Below are 23,264 nucleotides of genomic sequence, written 5' to 3' on the forward strand. Positions count from 1 at the left end.
AAAAATAACTTAAACTTGTTAGTATAATTTTTATTTCGAGAACCGAAAAAATCGGACAAGCTTCGTTCACCTCGACGACAGTTTGATTCGTCAAGCTCAAATAATATGTTACTATAATTATAGACACAATAACGTGACGGTGAAAATTACGAACGCGAGTTTGTCGAGCGAAAAACTTGTTGGTTAGTCAACAGACAACTTTGCGCTGTACAAAAAGCGCCAAACGATCTGACGCTCGATGAGACCAGACGCGGAAGGTCTTCCTGCCGCTTCTACGTTCCTGATGAAGCCGCTGGTCGGGCCTATTTTTTCGAACGAGTTACTAAATTTAGACACTCCGAAACTACAACAAACAAAGCCCGTTATCTGGCCGTGTTCACGCGGACGGGAAACCTGCCAAACCTGTTACTTTCCTATTACTTCTTCATGCCGAGTCTCGCCACCAGCGTATCCGCCGCATTAGAGTCGAACGGAACGGGCATTTGCATCCGGTTCATGGGTTCCTTATAGTCAGGACCACCCACCATAGAGGTCCTAGTCGCCTAGTAGAAAAATCGGCGGGTTATCGATTTTTTACCGAACCATCTTTCACGGGCAGAAAACAACCTCCGAACTTGACATGACTTCCTGATTCATTTGCACGTCTGATTGTATGACAAGCTGCGATTTCTAATTTCAAGTCGGTTAAAGATGTCGGAACGAAGGGCTAGTTGGGAATCAGATATTTTAATTTACTCTGCGGTTTTTACAATTCATTAATCTTGTTTACCACCTTTGTTCATGTTATCGTCAACTTGGTTCGTATTCTTCTACGTTCGGCTCTCGGAAAACTGCATTGAGGTATAAAGTGTACCGGTCATCGACCCTGTAACAACCATTGACCTATTTTCGTCGTATTCGCTTGATCCTTGGTACTAAAATTACCAAAGAAACAAATTTGTCTGTCCTAACTCTCTAGCAATTGATTTTAGTCGTCGAGTTACTATACTTTTTTAGTTAAACAATAAAGTTTCCGGTAATGGCTAGAAAACTAATTTTCATTTTCTACCTAGAACTATATTTTTCGATCATGGTAAAAAATGAAAACAGTTATTACAAATTTCTCTCAGTGCATACATAAATTCAGACCGAACTGTTCGGTGCTAAAGTCGACGGTTTGAATATCGCACCTAAAACTTCCGACCGTCTCCCCTTACTGACCATCTAATTAAGGTACAAGGATTTTTATTTATACAGTACACATCTTTTTGGAATAAAATTTTTTTGCCGACCTTACGAATGATCGAATACGCGGTGCGAAACCTCTTGGAAACTGTGTTAGCTGGGTATGGAGTTTAAATCTGTACGTGCCGAGTGTCGGCGCGTGTCAACAACCGGTTGGATAGTTCGCGCGAGGCTTTGGACGGGCATGAAAATTAGGACCGCTTGTATCGCGCATCGATACCAAGGTAATATTATTGAGCAACCCGAAGGGCCGTACGACGACCTTAGAAGACTTCGAGAATCGTATGATCGCCTGTTCACAGAACCAACGAAACTGAAACTCTGCAAAGCGTGAGGAAAGAAATAAGGGACCGTGTGAACGAGCGGTAGGGAAACCAACGACTCGGTCGAACCTTCTTCGGTTGTAGGCTCATCCGTAGGGAGCACTGACCGATGGTCAGTTAGTGTCCGACTCCCAGGAGTCGACCATTCGAATCTTATGCTTGCCTGATGTCTGGTCAAACCGAAAGATCCATCCAACAAAGGATTGCGGTGAAACTCGAATTGCTTTCACACCTCGCTCGACCTTTCCTTCTTCGTCGTCGGTTTTTTTTCAACCGCTTCTCGAATCGTTTCCAAGTCACGTGCGATTGGGGGCTTATGGGCTTTACCACGATCGAAAAATATAGTTCTAGGTAGAAAATGAAAATTAGTTTTCTAGCCGTTAATATCACAACGATGGATAGCAACCTCTAAATATTTTCCAACCTAGTCAGGTTTTGGGACAATCTTTTTTTTCAATGTTTGTCACAAATTTTTCGAGATGCACGTTGAAAGAAAACAAAAAAATTTTAAATTAACCAACCTACTGTGCTTACAAGTCCACAGAAACTGTTTCTCTGAACACACTTGTGTAACTAACGACGATTCGGGACTCTGGAAATGCTTTTCCAAATGGATTTTCAATAAAGCGATTAACAACTTTGATACCGCAACGAATGGTCTGGTGAAAAAAACAGGAAGTTACAGATTCTTGATAGGTAGTGAGTTTTTCATTCGACAAGCGCGTCAGGTCATTAATTATCGTAATCACTACAGTAAGACCTCGGATAACAGTGAAAAAATGAGAAAATTACAAAAAACTGGAATAACTTTTTGTGCATTTCAAATGCCAGAACGAAATTCAATCACAAAAGTATATAAAAAAAGTGTCAATCTAACGAACGTAGATTAATCTTTGGCATACAAAGCATCGTCACTACATACGTGATAAGCAACAAACTAACAATCGTAAAATGAAATTTCATATCGCAGGTCATCAACTGACCGTGTTCAACAGCCAAGCTACCATTCAAATCGGCGGCCGATGGAACCGGAGCAAAAATCGAGTTGAACGACCGTTTCTGGGGGTAGTTTCCGGAGTAGTTGTAAACGGTGCTCGAATCCTGGATCTAACCGCTGCCAGGGACCCGAGAACCTCGACCAGGGGAGACGTGCAATTATTACCAACCGGAAGTCTTTTGGACAGAGCTGCACCCTTGCAAAGGATGCAACAGGTAACGGTTTGTCAAATACAATACGAAAAATGTGTTCAATTTTGAAAGCCGATTTGAAAATCTCATCAACGAATATAAATTTATCAACCGAACCGGTTTGTCGAAGGCATATAATTGTTTTTTTATTTTATTTTATTTCATTTTTTTTCCAATCATTTCAATGGCATCGTTTTAGCGAATCACGATTTTCAATTTCAATTCTACCAAATTTGTCGGCAAATTTATCATCGTCAAATATTGTGTAACTATTATCTGTGAGTGCATGTATCATTTTCATCGTTCCAGACTCCAGCATCCGGATTACCGGGTGTCGTTGACGATCTGATTTTCTCCGGAGCCGGAAGCGGATGCGCTGGTGACGACGAGGACGAGGAATGTTCACCGATATTAGAATCTGGTTCTGGTAAGTGTAAGTAAAACTTTTTAAAATTACCGTCGCCACACTAAAAGGCCCCTTCGTGTTCCAATATTTAGCCAACATTTTAAACTTCTATTTTACCGAAAAGCTTTCTTTTTTTTCTTACGCGTGTCGGAGAGTATTTTTTTTTTTCTTTTTTTTTGTACGAAAATTGATACGTTTTTATTGGCAATTCGATTACCAAATAACAGTGAGACGAAAAAATGCTACGATTACATCGTTTCTCAATTTACGAACTATCAGTGACAAAACAAACTCCCCCGCGTTTTTATGGCATTCAAGTATATTCGGCGAAGTGGGTCACTCGGGCCATTTGTAAAGTACCTATTTTGTTTCATGCCAACCACCCCTGCAGCTTTGACCACCCACTGTGGGTCTGAGTGGTCGGTTTTACCGAATAATTTACCTCGCCTTCCGATAGATCGTAAATACGTTTCTGCAATGGGGTATTTTTATCACTGCCTAATAAATTGATCGGATATCGATTATAACGAGTAACGCTTTCGGACAATGTTCGTGGATTATCATATCGTACGAATAAAATCGTTTGATAATTTAACTGGCAGGTATAAAAAAAATTATTGTTCATTCGATTAGTTTTGAACAGACAAACCTCGGTTGAACGAGTTCAATTCGGTTCAAATAACCTCTGTTCTAGGTGAATAAAAATTTACCACTATACACTGACAATCTGTGAATGAAAAAAAAAAAAAAAAATTGCATTGCAAATGTTATTTTGTAGCATCAGACGCTCGACTTTGTTTTTGAACGAGTCGTAGGAAACGAAAGACCAAAAACGAATTCTCAATATCGTTGATGATTCTTTTTTTTTTCAATATTTCAAACTGTCAAGAAATATGATTTTTAATCTCACCTTTAAATAAACATTTCTATTCTATACATTATTTTCGAAACAAAATATTTTCCAACTTTAATCGTTCACGAGTTATTCGCAAAAATCTATACGCGAAAGTTTCTCACAAGCGGCAAGTAGGCGCCACGATTAGTATATAACTTTCCGTAACGCTCGACTCCGGCGTGTAGTATGAAAGGAGAGACGTTTAGCACTCCCCTAGACAAGGATGGACACATATAAACGGTAAGGCACTGGCCACCAAGGTGGCTGCTTACCAATTTTTATTTTTTTTTTTGCATAATCGGTTCTACATAAATATCAGATACATTCTCATCTTTTCAGTTAAATAACATATAACATAAACTATACATATAATTTTACTGCTTTTAATCTGGCATTTCGGAGTCGATAGATTTATGTTTATTTGTAATTTTCACAATCCTGGAATTACGATTTCACATTTATCTTGAAAGAAAATTTTAACCTCACTCGTATCGTTACTGATAAAAAAAAAAAAGAAAAAACATAGCAACAAGTTATAGATTTTTCAACACACACATATTTTACACAATATTCAATGTTCGGATATTTCGTGTTAAATTTTTTTCCATCTTCTCGAAATTTCTTTCTCACTTAAATAAAACTTATCGTTACAAATATCACACGATATACAGCTTAAAATTCGATCAATTCACAAAGTTATATAGAAACATGTATATGTATAGTGACCTCAATTATAATTAGGGAAACAAAACAACGCTAATTTTGAGAATAAAATTTTTATCATCGCCGCTGTATAACCATACATATATCGTTCCAAAGATACGTTGTACAAAAATTTATAAAAATTAAAAAAAAAAAAAATAAACATCAGTCGACTGGTTTGCCACAAAATGTTAAATCCCGAGGATCGTTACGCCTGAAATACTCTCGGCCAGAGCTCAGCCGTGTGTTTTTACACACGTGTAAATGTTTACGTGCATAGGTATAGAAATCCACACACACAAGCGCAAACATCGGCTTAACCTCGGTCAACTTTGCCTGCAGCTTACAATTAAACGAGAGGCGACGGCGCCACTTCGCTTCGTTCATGCTCGCCTGGTTGTATCGTCAATTCATTTGCATATTTCGGATCGCTAACATAATTCCGTGTAGAACCTTGTCCCATCCGTCCGTCCTTTCTTTCCTACGTCCTCCTCGTTTCTTGCCGACCCCTTTTCGTTCCGACCTGCCAACTTCCTGCGCTCGATGTACTCCTGTTACAAAATCTTCTCCAACTGACTAAAAACTTGATTCTGCCGGTCATGGTGATCGGAAGACCGAGCGAGAGCCCGACAAATAGGTTCAAACTTGCCGCGAAAATACTCGCTGTTTGCTGGTGATGAAAGAAATAATAAAACAAATTAACAAATTATAAGCAGCAACGAATTAACTTGAACGTAAATATTTTCAATACCGTTGAAGAATTATTCGACTCTTATTTTCAGTTGCGTGTGTGAAAATTTTCTCGGTGTCCATGATCGATAAAGGGGGGGAGAGACATTAAAATTTTTTTACGTTTCGTCCCTGACGAGGGCCCTCCCTGAAAACCTTAAAAAAAAAATTGCTTGCTGATAAAGATAGCGATGGAGTTTATTTATGGCTAAATATACTTCTGTGTAAAGAGAAAAAAAAATTTCAAAGTAAGCTCACATTCAATCGCGTGAAAAAATCCCTTCAGGGTTAAAACGTAAAAAATTTTAACTTCCCCCCGCCCCTTTATTGAAGTTCGACATCGAGAAATATTACACATTTGCAGCACCAATTGATTGTGACTGAATAAAATGTTAAAAAGTGAAATTGTTTGTAAAGTAAATTTCCGTGAAATTTTTTATTATTTTTTTTTTCCACTGCGTATGAAATTTTGATTTCTTGACGTTCATTTTTTAGACATTACTACATCTTTGAGACGTAGTCGACGAACGAGAATTGTATCTAAGATCTATCTATGTATAATGTATTTTATACGTACGCCAGTTATTCGTGTGACAAGAAGTTGGTAAATTTTTACGGACTCAAAGAGAAGAGAAAAATTCACGAATTTAACGATTAGAAATTGAATTGCAAGTGAAATTGAGAGTTCTTTGAGATCATCAGCAAGAATTAATCGATGTAACTAAAATCATTTGAAGCTGTGAGAGAAATGGCGAGAAACGCGTTGAAAATAATTTCCATCAATTACTCGTATCTTACTTAATCCAAAGGTCACCGAAAGTCGTCAAGAACGCTAAAAAAAAAAAATCGATGAGATTCGCTTGAAAATGAGCAAAAATTGCCTCATGATAAGAAAAGACTGAATAGAATCGTCGAGAAATTAACGTTGATTAATAAAAATTGATGATAAAATCTCCACGAAGATATAAATCAGTGGTAATTTATCCGTAGTATCGATAATTGTTCAACAATCGTGTGTTTTTACCAACCGACTTTGGCGTAAATCTTGTCTCCCGAATTAAAGCACGGCCGGTGGATCAATCCTGTGACGTCAGAGGTCTACTAATTATAGCTACCGGGTTGCTTATCCGACAAGGCAATACCCGTGGAATAAAGTAAGGTTTAAATTTGAATTTCCAGACGATCTGATAACGCCGGTTTACGTAGCACCAACAAGGTCACCTGCGGTAACTCCGAGGCCGAAAGGCCCCAATAAAGAGAGTCCCGAACGGCCGTCTTGCGACGATGAAGAAGACTGCTACGACGGTTCGGGTGGAGATCCTCTCACAACCGAAGAGATATTCGTCACTGCAGCAACTGGTACGCATACATATTTCAAATTATCTACAATTAGAGAAATTTTAACCATTTTCATTTTTTACCACAGTCGAATCGCTGTTGCTAGATTTTCTTGCAACCGTTGCGAAAATTTAACGCTCGCGCAAGAATAAATTGACGTTAAAGCCTTGTTTAACTAAAAAAGTAGAGTAAACCTCAGAAACTGATTTTGCGTTGCGATTACCAAAAAAGGATCGACGATAGCGCAAGATGTTTACGCGTACCTCGTTTTTCGTAATCCCAACAATGTTCAAACAGTTTTTTTTAACGATACCGGTTTTACTCAATTTTTCTAGTTACTGTAAGAAATGAAATTTTTCTCAGTGTAAATACAAATCTGGCCGTTGTACTATATTTCCTCGAGAAATTCCTCATCATCGAGAAGAATTTCTATCAGGTAGTGATCACCGACAATGAGTAGGTACGGTACTTTTTACCAAAACCAAAAAACACTGTCCTGATGGGTAAAAAAATGAAAATTCAGTTGTCCAGTTGTGATCGTAAGATACAGTGATTGTTAGTATTCTTTTTTTTTCTTTTCTTTTTGCTTTTAAATATTTATGTGATTAAATTCACTGACGATAACCGGAAAATTTAACCCTAGAACGGTAACGTTAATTTTATTTTTTCGTTTGTAGGAAATGTTTCTCAACCTTCTTAATGTATAGTGATGTTTTTTCGGTGTCGTAGATCGAATCAAAAACTAGATTCTTATTTTACGTTTCGGCCCATTGACGGGGGCAACTCCTCGGAACTGTAATACTTTCTTTACGTCACACAAATTGAATTGACGATTAATGTAAACATCGGAAGAAGGGAAAAGGAAAGAAAAAAATAACAAATCATCTAATACTTACAATATATAAGGTCAGTCAGTAAAGGTAAGTCATACGTGATGTAAGTGTAAGATGATTCGTTGTTTCTTTCTTCTCGTTTCCCCTCTTCCGATGATTGTATTAATTGTTAATTCAATTTCTATCATGTAAATAAACTATTACAGTTTTAAGGAGGGGGCTCCCATTAAAATGACGAAAAAGCAAAATAAGACTAGTATTTCTTTTTTTTTTCCACCCATTTCTCTCTGCGTCATATCGTTAAGGGTCCTGTAGGGTCTCATTTTCATCGATTTTTAATGAAAAATCACGTGGTTGAAAAAAACTTTCTCTTCACGTTACAAAAAAGTTTCGAAACCAAAAATTAGTTAGAAGGAGTGAAAAAAAAACCTACAAACCAAAAAAAAAAGAGAAAAAAAATCTCTCTCCAGGCGGGAAATTTGAATTCGCTTGGGGTGTTTTTTCACCCCCTCCCTCCGCCGTTGCGCCGTTCTAGGGTCAACATCGAGGAATATAGGTTACACTCGATAGTTACTGGTAAACGAGAATTTTGAAAACCATGCAGAGGAAATGAAATTCAAATCATTTATACCTACTCAGTGATTGCCGATTTATCGTTGTTATCAAATCGCTCGTCTTACGTTCAATTTCCCATCGTCTCATCGGAGCTGGGCTCTAATTATCCACGCAACTCGAGTCCTTTGTTGTGCTCACCATCCGATTCACCCTCCTTCAACCATCTACGGCACTGGTATTGATCCCTTCTATTCGCCTCGTGGTGTTCGTTAGTCTGTCTCATGCTGTACGTGTACCGTACTGATCCCTCCGTATGTAGATGGCGGAAAAAAAAAAAAAAAAATATAATATGCTCATGCTATATTCCGTGCCTATGTAACATACATGTATTCTACTGAAATCATCTCTCGAGATATCGCAAGCAGCTGTGTTCTCAAAGCTCTTGCCTTCGGGTCGGCGAAAATATACCACGAAAAATATGTCGGAGATACTTCGAGCGCCTAAAATGGTATATTCGGAATGTAGAAAAGGGACGAATTGTGTGCAGTTCATGAAATTCATATCGAGCGGTTTTTTTTTTTGGCGTAGCGGTGATTAAGTGTAAATATCGATACTTTTTATCAATTTTTTCACACAGCTTACTAGAAGAAGATCCATTTAGGAACATGAAAATAGACTATTTTCAACGAAATTGATGAAACTATAATTTTTTTTTTTTTATACATCGTTTTCAGTGAATTCAATATCACCATTTTCCTTGACCTTAATTATTCATATCGGTGAAATGCTGTTTTAAAATTAATTACTCGAAGATACCAAGGTGAAAAAAAAATAAGAAGAAAAGTAAATTTCGTCTACAGTTGAATTTTTAGAAAATTAACAGTCTCCTGTAATAAAAATTAAACAAATCAGTTGGTTTGATTCGAAAGGAAAGGCATCAACGTCAAAGTTTGAACTATCTTTAACATGTTTTGTTATTCACACAATCAAGAGACGATCGCATCGGACGATATTAAAATAATTTTATACGATGTAAAAAAAAAAAAAATCACCGGCCTGTCCGGTGTGATAAAATTAATAAAAAGTATCGATTTTCGGTTAACCAAGCTTGTTAAAACCGAGGCGTGAGTAATACTCGTTGAACACGATATTGTTATACGGCGCAGGCCGCGCAACCCTTCGCAATTAGAAGCATTCAGATAACGGCGAAGCACTCGGCAGTGGTACCAACCACCGCCAACCCCCCCGTATTAGGACGGAGAAGTTGATCCTGTTTAATTTACTTTCAGATCCGAGCGCCGGTTCGTACACGACGCTACGTGCCAGTCCCACCAGCCAGTCGACGACGCAGACGCTGCCGGGGTCGCCGTCGACGCCGTCTAGGGGTGGGACGGACCTCGTCTCGACGCAATACGCTGGCACGACACAATTCAACGCCACTTCACCCGGTGCTGACTCCAGCCATGACAGGTGAGCGCGGCTCGAGAGCTTTACGATTCGAGCTTTTTAAAATTTTTTTTTATTTTTTTTTTTCTCCTCTCCCTTTACTCTACGCAAGTATTTTAAAATTAATTTTCTTGCGTGTTTGTGCGTGTGCGTTTTATTTTTATTTTTTTTTAATCCTCTCTCCGTGCACGTTGTTCCGTCAGTTTCTGACCAATCAGCTGAGAGCTTGCGAGACTTGGTGAAAGTTCGAAGTTATTCGAGACCGAATCGAAGTCGAAAGTGACGATTATTTAGATTAACGGATTGCCGAAGCGAAAGCTTCTTCATTGAAATTCTTCTCTTTTCTACGTATTTTTGAATTCATTCTCGCACTTTGTCAGTTTCTGATCGATTAGCTGAGGGCCTGCAAAAAACGTACGAAGTCGAAGTTTGAAAATTAACGAGATCGAAGTTGGTAACTTTATCGTAACGAAATGTTTGAAAAAAATCGCAAGTTTCTTAATATTACGATGAATTTTAAGGTACTAAGATTTACAGATATGAGTGTGTTTTGGTTTATTACGGTTGACTTAATTTCAGACGATTCAAAAATCGCGAAGTGACGGTTTTTCATCGGCATGGATAGTTGAGATAACTTTGCTAACCTCGAAATTATAAAAATTATTACACCCTGAGTCGAAAGTATGAATAATTTCTGAACCTAGGATATTCTCTATGTACGTAAGTAATTGAACACACGTAGAGAAAATATCGATCGATGCTTATTTCTGAACTCGTCGAGTTGCGAGGAGGTTTACCAGATTTTATAAACAACCCCACGCGCTTTTCGCGCTTGACATATGGACTAGTTGATTTCATCCTTTTACTATTCAATGAGCCAGGTTCTAGATTAATGGGCTTACTTTCCGCACTCAGTCTTCTAAACTCATACTTTCGATTAAACTAATTTATTATTACAATTTTTTTGTAATTTTAGTTTCAGTTTTTCGGTGAATCAATTTGCCCGCATTTTAAAACCGGTCCAATTTCGACTCATTCGTCGAATCGGTTATTTATTTATATTTTTATTATTTCATTACCAACCGATTCATTAATTAACACCGTTCAATCGAGAATGCCAATTTGTTTACCAATCGTACTGTAACTGTGAAATGTACCCTACGATTGATTAGAATTTATTATTGATCCCGATTTCGTCGAAACTTCATCATCCGATCCTCATAAATACTAACTAGTAGTGTAATAATTTTATTTCACCAAACATTCAAGTATTTTTCATCGAAACTTTAACATATGGCAAGAATTACGCGGAAAGCTTCTATTCACGAACGAACGAATCGTATCTACGTATCATCAGTGACGAAAATCGAGCCACTTCACTTTTATGAGGAACAAATTAAAGCATAAATAATCATGTAATGAGAAAGAATGGTAACGGATACCAGAGTTTCCGGTAACGGCTAGAAAACTAATTTTCATTTTCTACCTAGAACTATATTTTGTCGATCGTGGTAAAAAATGAAAATAGTCAAGGACCGAGCGGTAACCGTAACTAAAAATTTCTCTCAATTTTAGCGCAGATATTATCGACGTGTCTCTGATTCGGTTTCAGCACCGTGACCCATAGAGTAACCAGCTCGACCGGAACACCCTCGCAGACGACGTCGACAACGGGAATGATGGAACCGCCGCCGCCGCCGCCGCCCCCGATTTACACGCCGATTTCAACGCAACGTCCGGGTCCCGGGAAGGAAATAAGGATAACCTCGGAGGCGGCGGAGAACGCGGCACTGATAATCGGTATAATAGCCGGAGCGCTGATCGCTATAGTGCTGATAATACTGATAATACTGAAGTTCAAAAACCGGCCGGAAGCTAGCTACAAGATCGACGAGAGCAAGAACTTTTGCCAGGATCCGAACGCCGCGCTTTTGGGCTCGGCTGCGGGCGCGGGGCAGCCTTTTAACGGAGCTTTAAAAAACGGTGCGAGTGTTAGTAAAAATGTTAGGAAACAGGAACTAAAGGACATAAAGGAATGGTACGTCTAAGGACTCCGCGTAAGAAGATGGCTGATTCGCTCGCGGCTTAAGATACTCGGGCAACTTTACCCGGGTCCAATTTCAACCCCCATGCATCCATGCATCGGACAATCTCGTGAGTGCTGCTCGAGATTCTCACCGCGCATACGTTCCTGATATGAAATGCCTGCGCGGTGATGCATATTTGGCACGTGGCTCTCGGTTACGTTGTTATTATCGTTACCAGGATCAAACGAGAAACAAAGGACCCGAAATAAAATTAATTGGGACAAAAATAACACTAGTAAAAAATAGGAAAAAAAATTAAAAAAAAAATAACCCGATCGAAAATAACGTACACAAAAATAACCCAAGACAAAAATGACATGCACAAAAATAACCCATGGCTAGAAAAGAAAGAAACAAAGAAAAAAAAAAAACAACCCACGCAAAAATAACACACGTAAATTTAATTTCTTTAGATTAGATTTAATATAATTTAACGTTTATTTTGCCATGGGTTATTTTTACACAGGTTATTAAGGTCGTTACCATTGTTATCTTACCTAAACGAAATTTTCTACCACATTTAGGTTCAATTTCAAGGACATTAATGCGACTTCGTAGGCGGCAACGAAATAACAATCAGACCTTATACTTTTGCTTTGTTGTTGCTACGTGAAAATAGGTGAGTAAAAAAAATTAAACACGACCCTCGAACACTTTTCCTTATGCATATCGTCTGAGGCAAAATTTTTTTGCGTCAATTGTTTCTCGACACTGTTTTAAGAGTATTTTCTACACTTTCACACTAGTTAACGGATGATACAGGGTGTTTCGTTAGAACTTAATCCGCAATCACGCAGCTTGAAGAGAGCTTGTACCTTGATGAATTATTACATTTACAACAGGTATCGGGCAATATCAATTTTTATCAATTTTGCTGAAAATCTTGGAATTTTCGGTCGAATGTTTTTTCAATGTTTTTCCTGACAGGTCTTTCGATTCGAAAAACTATTGCCGCGGAAATTTTTACGCTCTGATATTATGCCGCGGTTTAGCTGATTATCAATCTAGTAACGTCACTAATTCTATCACTAATCATTACGGAGAGGTCCTTTTATCGTATGCTGATAAACATCAAGTTTTCGATATCGCAAAAAAAAAAAAAACACTGCAATTATGAATTTACTTCTTACTATTTTTTATGCTCACTCGATCGACTATTGTAAAGAAAGTTGTAAAATTTTAAATGACAGTTTATAGTATACTTCGGTTCTTTAAAAAAACATTTCGTTATAAAAAAAATATACAAATTGAATGGTTTCTACTTAGACTCGTATTATTCATAAATCCATACTACACGTGACGTTGAAAAATTCTTTTTGCATATTCCGAATACCAGATCAGTATTAAATTTATAAATTTGACGAAAAATTTTCAAAATTTCGTTTTACCAAACTATCGCAATTTTATTCTTTTTTTTTCAACGTCATCGATGTTTATTTTTGTTTTTTTCTTTATTCAAAGGATACAAAAAAATCGCTAATCACCTTCGCTTCATTTTTCTTCCATACAAACACCGTGTTCGAAAATAATACCTACGTTTCTCTTTCCTTCGCAGCGCGTACGATTATCTCACATCCTACAAAAATCCCATCTACCTTATCACCTACTTTTTACATACGTACATTTATAACACGTGTAACAAACCCGCGATCGAAAACGTGCAGCCATCTTCTTAAACGAGAAAACGAAGCGAGCCAAGACTGATTGTGTTAAATAAAGAGAAAAAAAAAGAAAAAAAAAAACTGAAAATATGCAAAATTGCTCCCGCACTACCCAAATGCTTAAAAAAAAAAAATAAATCGAAAAAAACGGAAAAAAAAACAACAACAACCTTACAAGACGGTGGGCGAAAATTATCGGATATGTGAGTGAGACAGCGAGCATCTGTGCGAGTGTCTGTGTCTATGTGTCTGTGTGTGTGTGTCGAGTTTTTGTCTACTGGACGATGAGACGCGTTGAAGCGTGTGCGCTAGAAATAATGTTTAAAACAATATGCGTGTGGGACAGAGTTTTTTCGATAAATATTTTTGGGAGCCTGCGAACTTACGCAGTTCGTTGTGTTTCAAATGCATGTGTGATTAATTATTGTTTGTTTTGAATTGCATACATTCAGCAACGAGATGCATCAAATATACATTATACATATATAATAGGAACAAATTTTAGAAAATTTTTTAGAAGATTCGCGTGAGGCGTGTGTCTGTTTGTGCATAAACGAGCACAGGCTCAACGGTTTTACGCTTGTGTAGGTATATGATGAAGATAAAAAAAAAAAGAAAACCAAAAAAAAAAAAACTCATCATTAGTGTATATACGCAGGTTCCCTCTGTTATATATCGTATAAATAATTTGACATGTATACTGGCGTAACGACATATGTATACTGTGGTATATGATTTAAATAACATATATGTATACATATACATATGCATATAAAGATGATATAGTAATAATAATTACACGCTCCTAAAAAAATTGTGTATAATAAATAAGGATATAGTGAAATTATGTATTTGTTGTAGAAAATTAATAATAAATTATGAATACCAGACGCGATTTTAGTTTTAGCAATTCAATCCGCTTATGTATAATTAATCCAAACCATACTTTTTCTCGGTACAGGTTATTAGATTATATTTTTCTTGATTTTTGAACGGTCCAATTTACGCATTATAATAATTAATTACGTTATTGTACGTATTACGTTAAGTAGAAAATGCTAAAACTAAGACGAACAAGCCGAGCGTTTATTGGATATAGGATTAATTTGTTACGCATAGTCGTTATAAATATAAAATAATAATAATTATAATTATTGTTGTATAGAAAAATGTATGTTTGTATATCTATACTTATATTCGTCTATGCATATATTTGTATAAACATATACGTATAGATATAGTGCATATAATATTCGATTGTGTTATACGTGTAAATTGTTTACCAAATTTATCGATTTTAATAATAAAATCAGCATTACGAGTATATTATGTAATAATAGAGAGAGAGAGTGAGAGAGAGAGAGTAAAACATTAAGAAAAATGATCGACAAAGTAATGATAAATTAATGAATAAAAATTAAAAGAATTAAAAACGATACGAACTTGAGAAATTCAGGAATAAATAGAGGTGATTAAAATACAACAGCATCCGAAATGCTTGATTCGAACCTATGTACGCAGAGTGTAAATCCAGTATTGCCAATATACCGAAAGAAAATTGTATAATGTCCGACAGGGTTGACTGATCGTGTTACAAAAGAGTAAGTTGATTACGTTTCATTACCCAAAGTCGCATTAATTCCGGAATGAAGTTGAAAAACTACAGTGGGCTGATTTCTTTTCATTTCAAACGGCGCGCAATGTACTTGGAAAATTCATCGTCACAAGTCGCAGCTGTTGAGGTGTTTGAATTAATAAATTAACCTGCTTTGTGTACGGTCCATTCCACGCCAAATTAGCAGCCCCGTTTACCACACATCCTTCGATTTTTATGATTTTTGAAGTGACGGTGCAGTAAATATTGAGATCCCATTATCGTGCGGTGTTCAAAGATCGCTCGCCAAAATCTCAGCCCACATCGACGAAACAATACAGCCAAATAAATCTGCTCACTAATTACCACCCCGATTAATATTCAACAGTGGTAAGAATTTTTATTTATTCATTTATTTATTTCTTTATCGTTAAATTTTAATTCGCAATCGTGCTGCGTGACGAGATAAGAGAGTTAAATTGTTGAATTATGCGAAAAGGCACGAGACTCAAGTGAAAATAAATACGATAATAGGTTTGTAAAATGGTGTGAAGAGACGATTCGGAAAATTGTACAGTAATAGTTTTATTTTAACACAAGTTTGAAAAGAAAGTATGTTATACATGTGCGTGATAAAATCTAACACAACACATGCAATTCTGTAATTTCTCTCTTAATTATTTCTACTGAATTTTTTAAACCGAGTGATTACTACGCTAATGCAATTCCGGCTTATCTAGTTTGATCTGATTCTATTCAAGCTTAACTAAATGCACGGATTCTAATGAAGGATCGTTCTTTCAACCTAATCATTTTTTTCCTCGACGAAAAAACGTGCGTATTATGTAAATTATACACTATTGAAACTGTCTATTCCTACTGTTAATAACTCGTTAGTCTCTCTAGTATAAAATCCAATCATCGTCTATGCGTGCAAAATAAATTCCAGGTGTATTGCGGTGCTTGTCAAATATCATTCGAGCTAAGATTCTGGTAGCCAATGAATTGAATTTAGTCAAAAATTAAACGCGTTGTCACGTCTTGTCTGTAATATATATATTATCTTTTTTTTTTATATATAAAACTCGTAATCCAATCAAAAGACTGCGGAGATAAAAATATCATCATAAAATGTAAAAATGTTTCGAAGATACGATTTAAGTTGACCGAGTTGAATTCAGATGAAACATATTTTCCTAAATAAGGAAATAAATTGACGAATCGAGAATATTTTTTTTTTTTTCTAGATTTTCTTGTGGAGCAATTTTTTTACACATACAGACGGAAAGAAAGTTTTGTTACCGTAATCTTAATACCGATTGGCATACCTGGATTGCTTTTTCTTATTATATTTATTTTTTTAAAACTATTCTTCATCCACTAGACAAATTTATCGAATCCATCCCGTAGGCGTTAGATATATAAAAAAAAAAAGTATATCTATATTGTAACGCCATCAACGGCGAACAAATTTAACTAGCGACGTATAACTACTTGATACGAAACTATAATTAAAGAAAGCTGCTGTTCATTTCCAAAAAATGAAAATTGTAACGAAGTGAAAAATTAATTAATCGAGTAACTAATCGATCCAAGCAAAATATTAGGGACATATATTTTATAAACTTGGATATTTCCTGCGTAAATATTTGGATGCAGTTAACGATGGTGTTTTGAATTTACTTTTCATTACGCGCCGAAAACAATTGACTCGTAAACGGGCAAGTAAATTTTAAAATAATCAATTTTGTTACCGTTCCGTATTAATGTTAATTCTTTTTTTTTCACCAATCATCAAACAATTATTATTCATCAAGTTGGAATTAGACTCACAATAGTTGTATGCATAGGTTATACTATAATATTGTACGATTATAATTCTGAAAATCACGGATCACCTACTAATCACATTATTGTGAAGTTTCGTATCACGTGACGACTAATCACTAAACACGGCCAGCATTAACAATATATTCGTCAAATTTAAATTCTTTTCCAAGCGAGTTTGAAGAAAATATTGTTACCACTGCCTCCGCCTACTAATATCTGCATATCGATCCCTCAATGTACTGATGACTAAGATTTATACTAACGTACTAATTAACTTCTAAAAACAAATTAGCAATTGTATATCGCGAGGATTTCGCGTCAACTCGACAACCGGAGAGAACGATATTTTCAAACACATTGCACAAAAGTCTTTGACAACGCATAGATTCGAGAGTGAACGATCTGGTGTGAAATCCCCCGTATATGCACGCATATTATATAATACGTAATATACATATTTAAAAAAAAAATATCACGCTATATATAATTGATTACACATGAAAATACTCTTAACTATTACTACGATATTATTATATTATTGTAGTATCGATACGTCGAGACATTTGTTGTATGAAAAATCGACGGTTGGAAAAATCAATTTCATAATTTTCAAATTCAAACAGGACTGTTGTTCACGTTCGCTGGAGTCGTTTTAATTTCCTGCTGATATAAGTATACTCCGTTTTTGGTTGGAATTTGCCGAAGAATGATAGATAAAAATCAAGTATCAACTTCAGGTAACCAAGGTATGCAAGAATACGTTTTTTATTGTGAAATTGAGGAGCTTGAACGATTGTAAAGAATTTTAAAGAAATCAGTGAAAAGAATTGATATTTCTCTGTACAGTATAATTCGAAGCACTTTGCGTATTTATAATTTCAAAGGAAAACAAGTTGGGTAATATTTGGTGAGCGATATAGAGAGTGGAAAAAAAAATAAAAAATTAGCAATTGTTTTGACACAGATAACATGCAGAATGCGGAAGAGTAAAATTTCGTAAACATATTCTACTGTAGGTAACTCTATCGACAAGCGAGGTTAATAATTCGCAATCGATATTAAACCTCGCAAAAATTTTTAGCTTGCTAATCAATGTTACTGTAAACAGTTGCTAAATCTTTAAGACTCATCTAGATTTTTCACGGTACAATGATTCAGACAAATTCTAAAAATTCTTGAATCAGACTTCCACAGGTCGGAATTTTCAAACTCGCCTCTTTGAATCTTTCGCTGTTTTCTTATCGTTTCCGGTCTCACATAAACATTGATGAGTTTTGAAGCTCGAATGTTTTAAAACCGTTTATGAAAATTTTGCACGCGCGCACATAAGAAAACATAATATACGCAGTAATGTAGCGTGACGTGTGAATGCTGTAAAAAGCGTAACTTGCACCTACCCCGAAATATAAATACGATATTTCAAACATGTAAATATATAGTAATAATGCGATGAGTAAAAATTATATTATATGAATAAAGTACTGACAAGTATATTGTACCATTCAATTTCACTCTATAATCATCACACTGACAATGAGAGAAATTTTTAGTTCCGGTTACCGCTCAGTCCTTAACTATTTTCATTTTTTATCAAAATAGAAAAATATAGTTCTAGGTAGAAAATGAAAATTAGTTTTCTAGCCGTTACCGGAAACTCTGGTATCGTTAACTATTCTTTCTCATTACGATCGCTGTTCCTATATTTTCTTGCAACCGTTGCGAAAATTTAATGCTCGTGCAAAAATAAATTGACGTTAAAGCCTTGTTTAACTAAAAAAGTAGAGTAAACCTCAGAAACTGATGTTGCGTTGCAATTACCAAAAAAGGATCGACGATAGCGCAAAATGGTTAGGCGTACCTCGTTTTTCGTAATTCCAACAATATTCAAACAGTTTTTTTAACGATATCTGTTTTACTGAATTTATCTAGTTACTGTAACAAATGAAATTTTTCTCAGTGCAGTGTCCATTAGGATTCGCTGGTTCCTTAGTTCCGTTAAGGCTAACCAATGATTTGTCACACAATTTGGTGTTCATTCTGCAAACAATACGCAAGGAAGATAATTATCTGCAATGATCAGAAAACGCGGAAAATGACCAACAATATAGTAACAGGTAAGTGGATTTGTACTTTTGCATACTTTAAGAAAGAGCCTCTGTTACACTGCTGCATGCACGAAGGCACGAGAATAAAGTCGAATTGTAGCGCAATTTAGCTCTGGCCCTCAGATGCTTTCATTAATTATCGCTATTTCTACTGACACATTGTTAATGTGAATGTAAAAGTCAGTCTCAGTGTTTATTATCAAGGAAAACAGTGATAAAAAATAATTAACAACAAGGCGATTAGAACAGTTTATGAAAAACAAAATGAAGAAATCAGATCTCGCAAAGCGAAGGCAGAAGGATCGAATTGAATGAAGAAAAAACTGCTTGTTTGAAAATGCCTCGCTGCAAATTCACGGAATAAATAGTTCTGTCTATTGATACCGGAAATTAAAATACCAAATTCATTTCGCTGACGAACAGAATCCCCGCCTACCAATCAGCAATCTTTGACTACTGAATTAATCTTGAACCGAATACGAAGAAATTCCTTGGTCGTTTCTCTGCTATTGGTCCTACGCTCTTTTTTGTGCGTTTTCTGCGTTCCTGGTGGTCCGATTAGTTAGTAAAGGATCACACGGATCGATTCGGAGACAAAAGAATTTCTGAACGAAAAAAAAAGTAAGCCTGTATGGAATAAATTTGTTGATGCACGATATCGACGTAATTTTGCGGAAGAAAACGATTGCACGCAGTCCGGATACGCTGCTAGCTACAGATCAAAAGTTACAGCCAAACAACGGAACATTATTTTCGTCATGTTTTCTTCTGCTGGTCTTTTCTTCGTTATTTCTCTGCTTTTGGACCTACGCACTTCTTGGTCAGCTCTCTGCGTTCCTGGATGTCTACTCAGACCAGTTAGGATCGTACAATCGATACGAAGAGGAAAAATTTTTGGCCCATAATAAAGTAAGGCTGACCCCTTTACATGACATATGAGCAGGGTGTTTGAAAAGGTGGTTAAGTAAAATTACAAATTCGTAGGTACGCAGCTTTAACTGTTTATTTAATATGACTTAATTCTAGTACAAGTGTTTGGGTGTCAGCGTGTAGTAATTCAACAAGTTACCTAATAGAATGAAGGTGGAAGACGAAAAGTAAATGCAAAAGTATGATCGAAAATTATATATAATAATTCTGATTATATTATTATAACAGGAATATGAAGTGCAATATGCCTTATTTCAATCCAAATATGAAAAATATAATAATGGATAATCATTGTCATGGTTACTGACTATAGTTTAGGTTCCGGCTTACGTACTAGAGCACCTCTACGGAATACGATGTGTTATGTATAATATTGTGTTAGTACTATTTTATGTGTAACCCGGATTGAAAGAAATAAATAATCTAACGTTCTCATATTATATTCGCATTGTATCGGCTGTTTGTCCCACGATGATTTGAACGCCTTCTCCCAACTTCTAGAGGTCCGATCAGTCCAGGAAGAATCGTATCACCAGATCCATAGATGAAGAGGGTCTTGCCTAAAATATCGTAAAAAAATTAAGGTAAGCCTTTTACATCCTGTTTCCAAACATTGTAATGGGAAAATCAATCAATACCATCAACCATCAATCCCTTCGGATTTTTAGGTGACAATTTGTCAGTTTGAAAAGTGCTGGAATTAATTCTGAGATAAACTATATCGATGTTATTTCGCGAGAGGAATCGATTGCGTTCAGTCAGACTACGCTGCGAGCAGCAGATCAAGAGTTACAGTCAAAATTAGAAAGACTTCCTGTTGTCATTTCTCTGCTGTTGGTTTTACGCTCTTTTTGGTGCGTTTTCTGCGTTCCTGAGTGTCCGGTTCTTAGTTTAGACGTTCTAGGAAGTATTCTATAATGCCGCATTAATAGTATCGCTGAATGAAAAATGATCTGAATAGAGGTTTCCTCGGACCCTTCAGATAAACAACAATATTCACAGCTGATGGGTTGACGTATGTCCATACCACGAAGAAGCGGTCCTTGCACATTGTTACAATCACTTCTGAGATTTCAAGTTTTCCATTAATATCGGGAATCGGGATATCGACTATCGAAAGGGAGATATCGAAGTAACCTGTCTTGATTATCATTTGAACAAAATATGAGTAGATATGTGCAACGTGAATACGTTGACTGAAAAATATGAAGACGGATACACCTGGGTAAATTTTTCTGACCAGTTTTCCGCGAGCAAGTGGGCCCAGGTGGGCCTGGGAGCGTAGGAGGGTATGGACTCTATGGACTCTACCTAACGGGCTCGCACTGACATTCGTAGCAGCCAAAGTAGTGTCGGAATGAAAGCTCGAGATTGAGTCCGTATGACATTAGTACGCAAGACTACTTGTCGACTGCGACTTATCGTTAAAAATGTCAATCAGCTGCATCATCCCCGTGAAAAGACGCGTAACCGCGTCCACCGCCAACCACCGGAACAACTTCCGAGTACCTCCAACCACCGTCAACCACCTCCTCCCACCGCCGACGATCTTCGTTCTCCTCGTCCGCCTCATCGTCCTCGTCGTCCTCGTCCTCCTCGACCACCGCCGATCACTTCCAACCACCACCTAACACCTCCTGCTACTTCCAACCACCTTCGTCCTCTTCGTCCTTCTGCTCGTTCATGTATTCCATACCATTATTATTCACAAATATTTCAACAACTTTTCATTTGCTCTCTCGATCTTGAATTTTCGTAGGTATAGAATAGAAACGCCGTTCTAGCTAGTCGCAAGTGAAGTATCTACGTTGGGTAAAGAAGCACAATTGTTTTTCGAGAAGTGTTCATATGGAATAAAATTCGGAGTAACTGTAATACATCAGGAATGCGTTAATTTTGGTCGAGGTGAAATGGATGCTCCGTATATTAGGCAGTATTTAACGCAGTGTCCTGATTTAAAGACCTGAAAAGGTGATTGTCGGCGATGTTTTTTTCTTCTTTTGATGGGGAGAGATAGAACGAAGCTTCTTAAAACTTCGAGTGTATTTTAACACACGTTTGAAAGGTACGAGCAAAAATTTTTATCTTCCAACTGTCGCAGAACGACAGCGTTATTAGCTGACCCGTTAACTGGAGAACATATCCTCAGTCAACGGCTGACCATCGAAGGGCTTAGCCGCTTGAGTCTGGAATCGGCAGGAAAGATGAAGTGCGTATTTCTTGTCTGAAATGTAAAATCTAAAATCGTACATCATATCATATCATCGTACATCATACATCATACATCACCATACATCATGCATAGTATTGAAGTTCGAAACCAAAGTTTGGATGTTCGGACGTTCAGAAAGTGATGCAACCGAAAATTTTGTTTCTCTCGACGTCATCGACATAGAATCGGCTAACCGAATTCCTCAGTCTGCAAACAACCGCGCGGTAGAGCGGACGTATGAGAATCGCGCTCCGCAGATTTCGAGTAACGGGTTCTCTACCTCCTGAATCCTGCGCTCCGGGTCCACTTTCTGGTGCAACTCGAGCTCCAGGACAAGCGCTCCGTAATTTCTTTGCTCCAGGTCCGCTACCTGGTGAAACACGACTTTCAGGACACGCGTTCCGTAGTTTTTGCGCTCAAGGTCCACTACCTGCAGAAACTCGACTTCCAGAACAAGCGTTCCGTAGTTTTGGCTGTCCAGGTACTTGACCTGATGACGTTTGACCTTCCGGACTAATTTTTGAGTTTACAAGTTTTATTATTCAAAACGTCATGTTTTGTACTATCAAAGCAATAGCTAATAAAATTGCAATCATTTTTTATAATTTTCTCATAAATTTCTTGGTGAAATGTGCCGGTAAAAAAATTATATTAATCCTTATACAATATTTTTGATGTCTTACAATACTGAGAACATTTATCAGTATTCGAGTTACAAGACGAGGTGGTTGGCGGTGGTTGGAAGTAGTTGGAGGTAGACGAGGAGGAGGACGAGAAGGACAAGGATTTGTGCTCGGTGAGTTTAACGTTTGTTTAATATTTCATGGCAATTGTAATGATATTTTGTCTGAAATTTTTCAAACTTGTCATGTTTACAATCAATTATCTCAATTCATTTTTTGCGCAAGCACATATTCAGTAGCTTCAAATGCGCTGATAAATTTATTACGTATTATTAATTAATTAATTATATTAATCCTTACACAATATATTTGATGAGTTCTTATACTGAAAATATTTATTACTATTCCAGGTATGACCCGAGGTGGTTAGCGGTAGTCGTTGGAGGTGGTTGGAGGTGGCCGCAGGTGGACGAGGAGGAGGAGGATTTGTGCTCGGTGAGTAAAACATTTTCATAATATTTGATGGCAATGCAGTTATATTTCATCCATAAGTTTTCAAACTTGCCATGTTTACAATAAATTA

General features: G+C 36.8%; 1 protein-coding gene and 1 non-coding gene across 5 annotated transcripts in view; both read left to right on the forward strand.

Moving 5' to 3' along the window:
• Nucleotides 1–17,519, forward strand: part of LOC124308634 (neurexin-1) — an 89,281-nt gene extending 71,762 nt beyond the window's left edge. For 3 of the 4 annotated variants that reach the window (XM_046771505.1, XM_046771508.1, XM_046771507.1), the window contains 5 exons: nt 2,518–2,759; nt 3,045–3,168; nt 6,647–6,826; nt 9,483–9,663; nt 11,252–17,519. In XM_046771505.1, the coding sequence (XP_046627461.1) occupies nt 2,518–2,759; nt 3,045–3,168; nt 6,647–6,826; nt 9,483–9,663; nt 11,252–11,687 (1,163 nt within the window). In that variant the 3' untranslated portion in view covers nt 11,688–17,519. The remainder of the gene's footprint in view (nt 1–2,517; nt 2,760–3,044; nt 3,169–6,646; nt 6,827–9,482; nt 9,664–11,251) is intronic. The other variant, XM_046771506.1, reaches the window with a different exon arrangement.
• On the forward strand, nt 4,216–4,319 carry LOC124309673 (U6atac minor spliceosomal RNA). Its single transcript, XR_006909291.1, has one exon. It is a non-coding gene; the product is annotated as a U6atac minor spliceosomal RNA (small nuclear RNA).
• Nucleotides 17,520–23,264: the final 5,745 nt, after the last annotated feature.

This window comes from Neodiprion virginianus, chromosome 7 (genome assembly GCF_021901495.1).
Source record: "Neodiprion virginianus isolate iyNeoVirg1 chromosome 7, iyNeoVirg1.1, whole genome shotgun sequence".
Classification (NCBI taxonomy): Eukaryota; Metazoa; Arthropoda; class Insecta; order Hymenoptera; family Diprionidae; genus Neodiprion; species Neodiprion virginianus.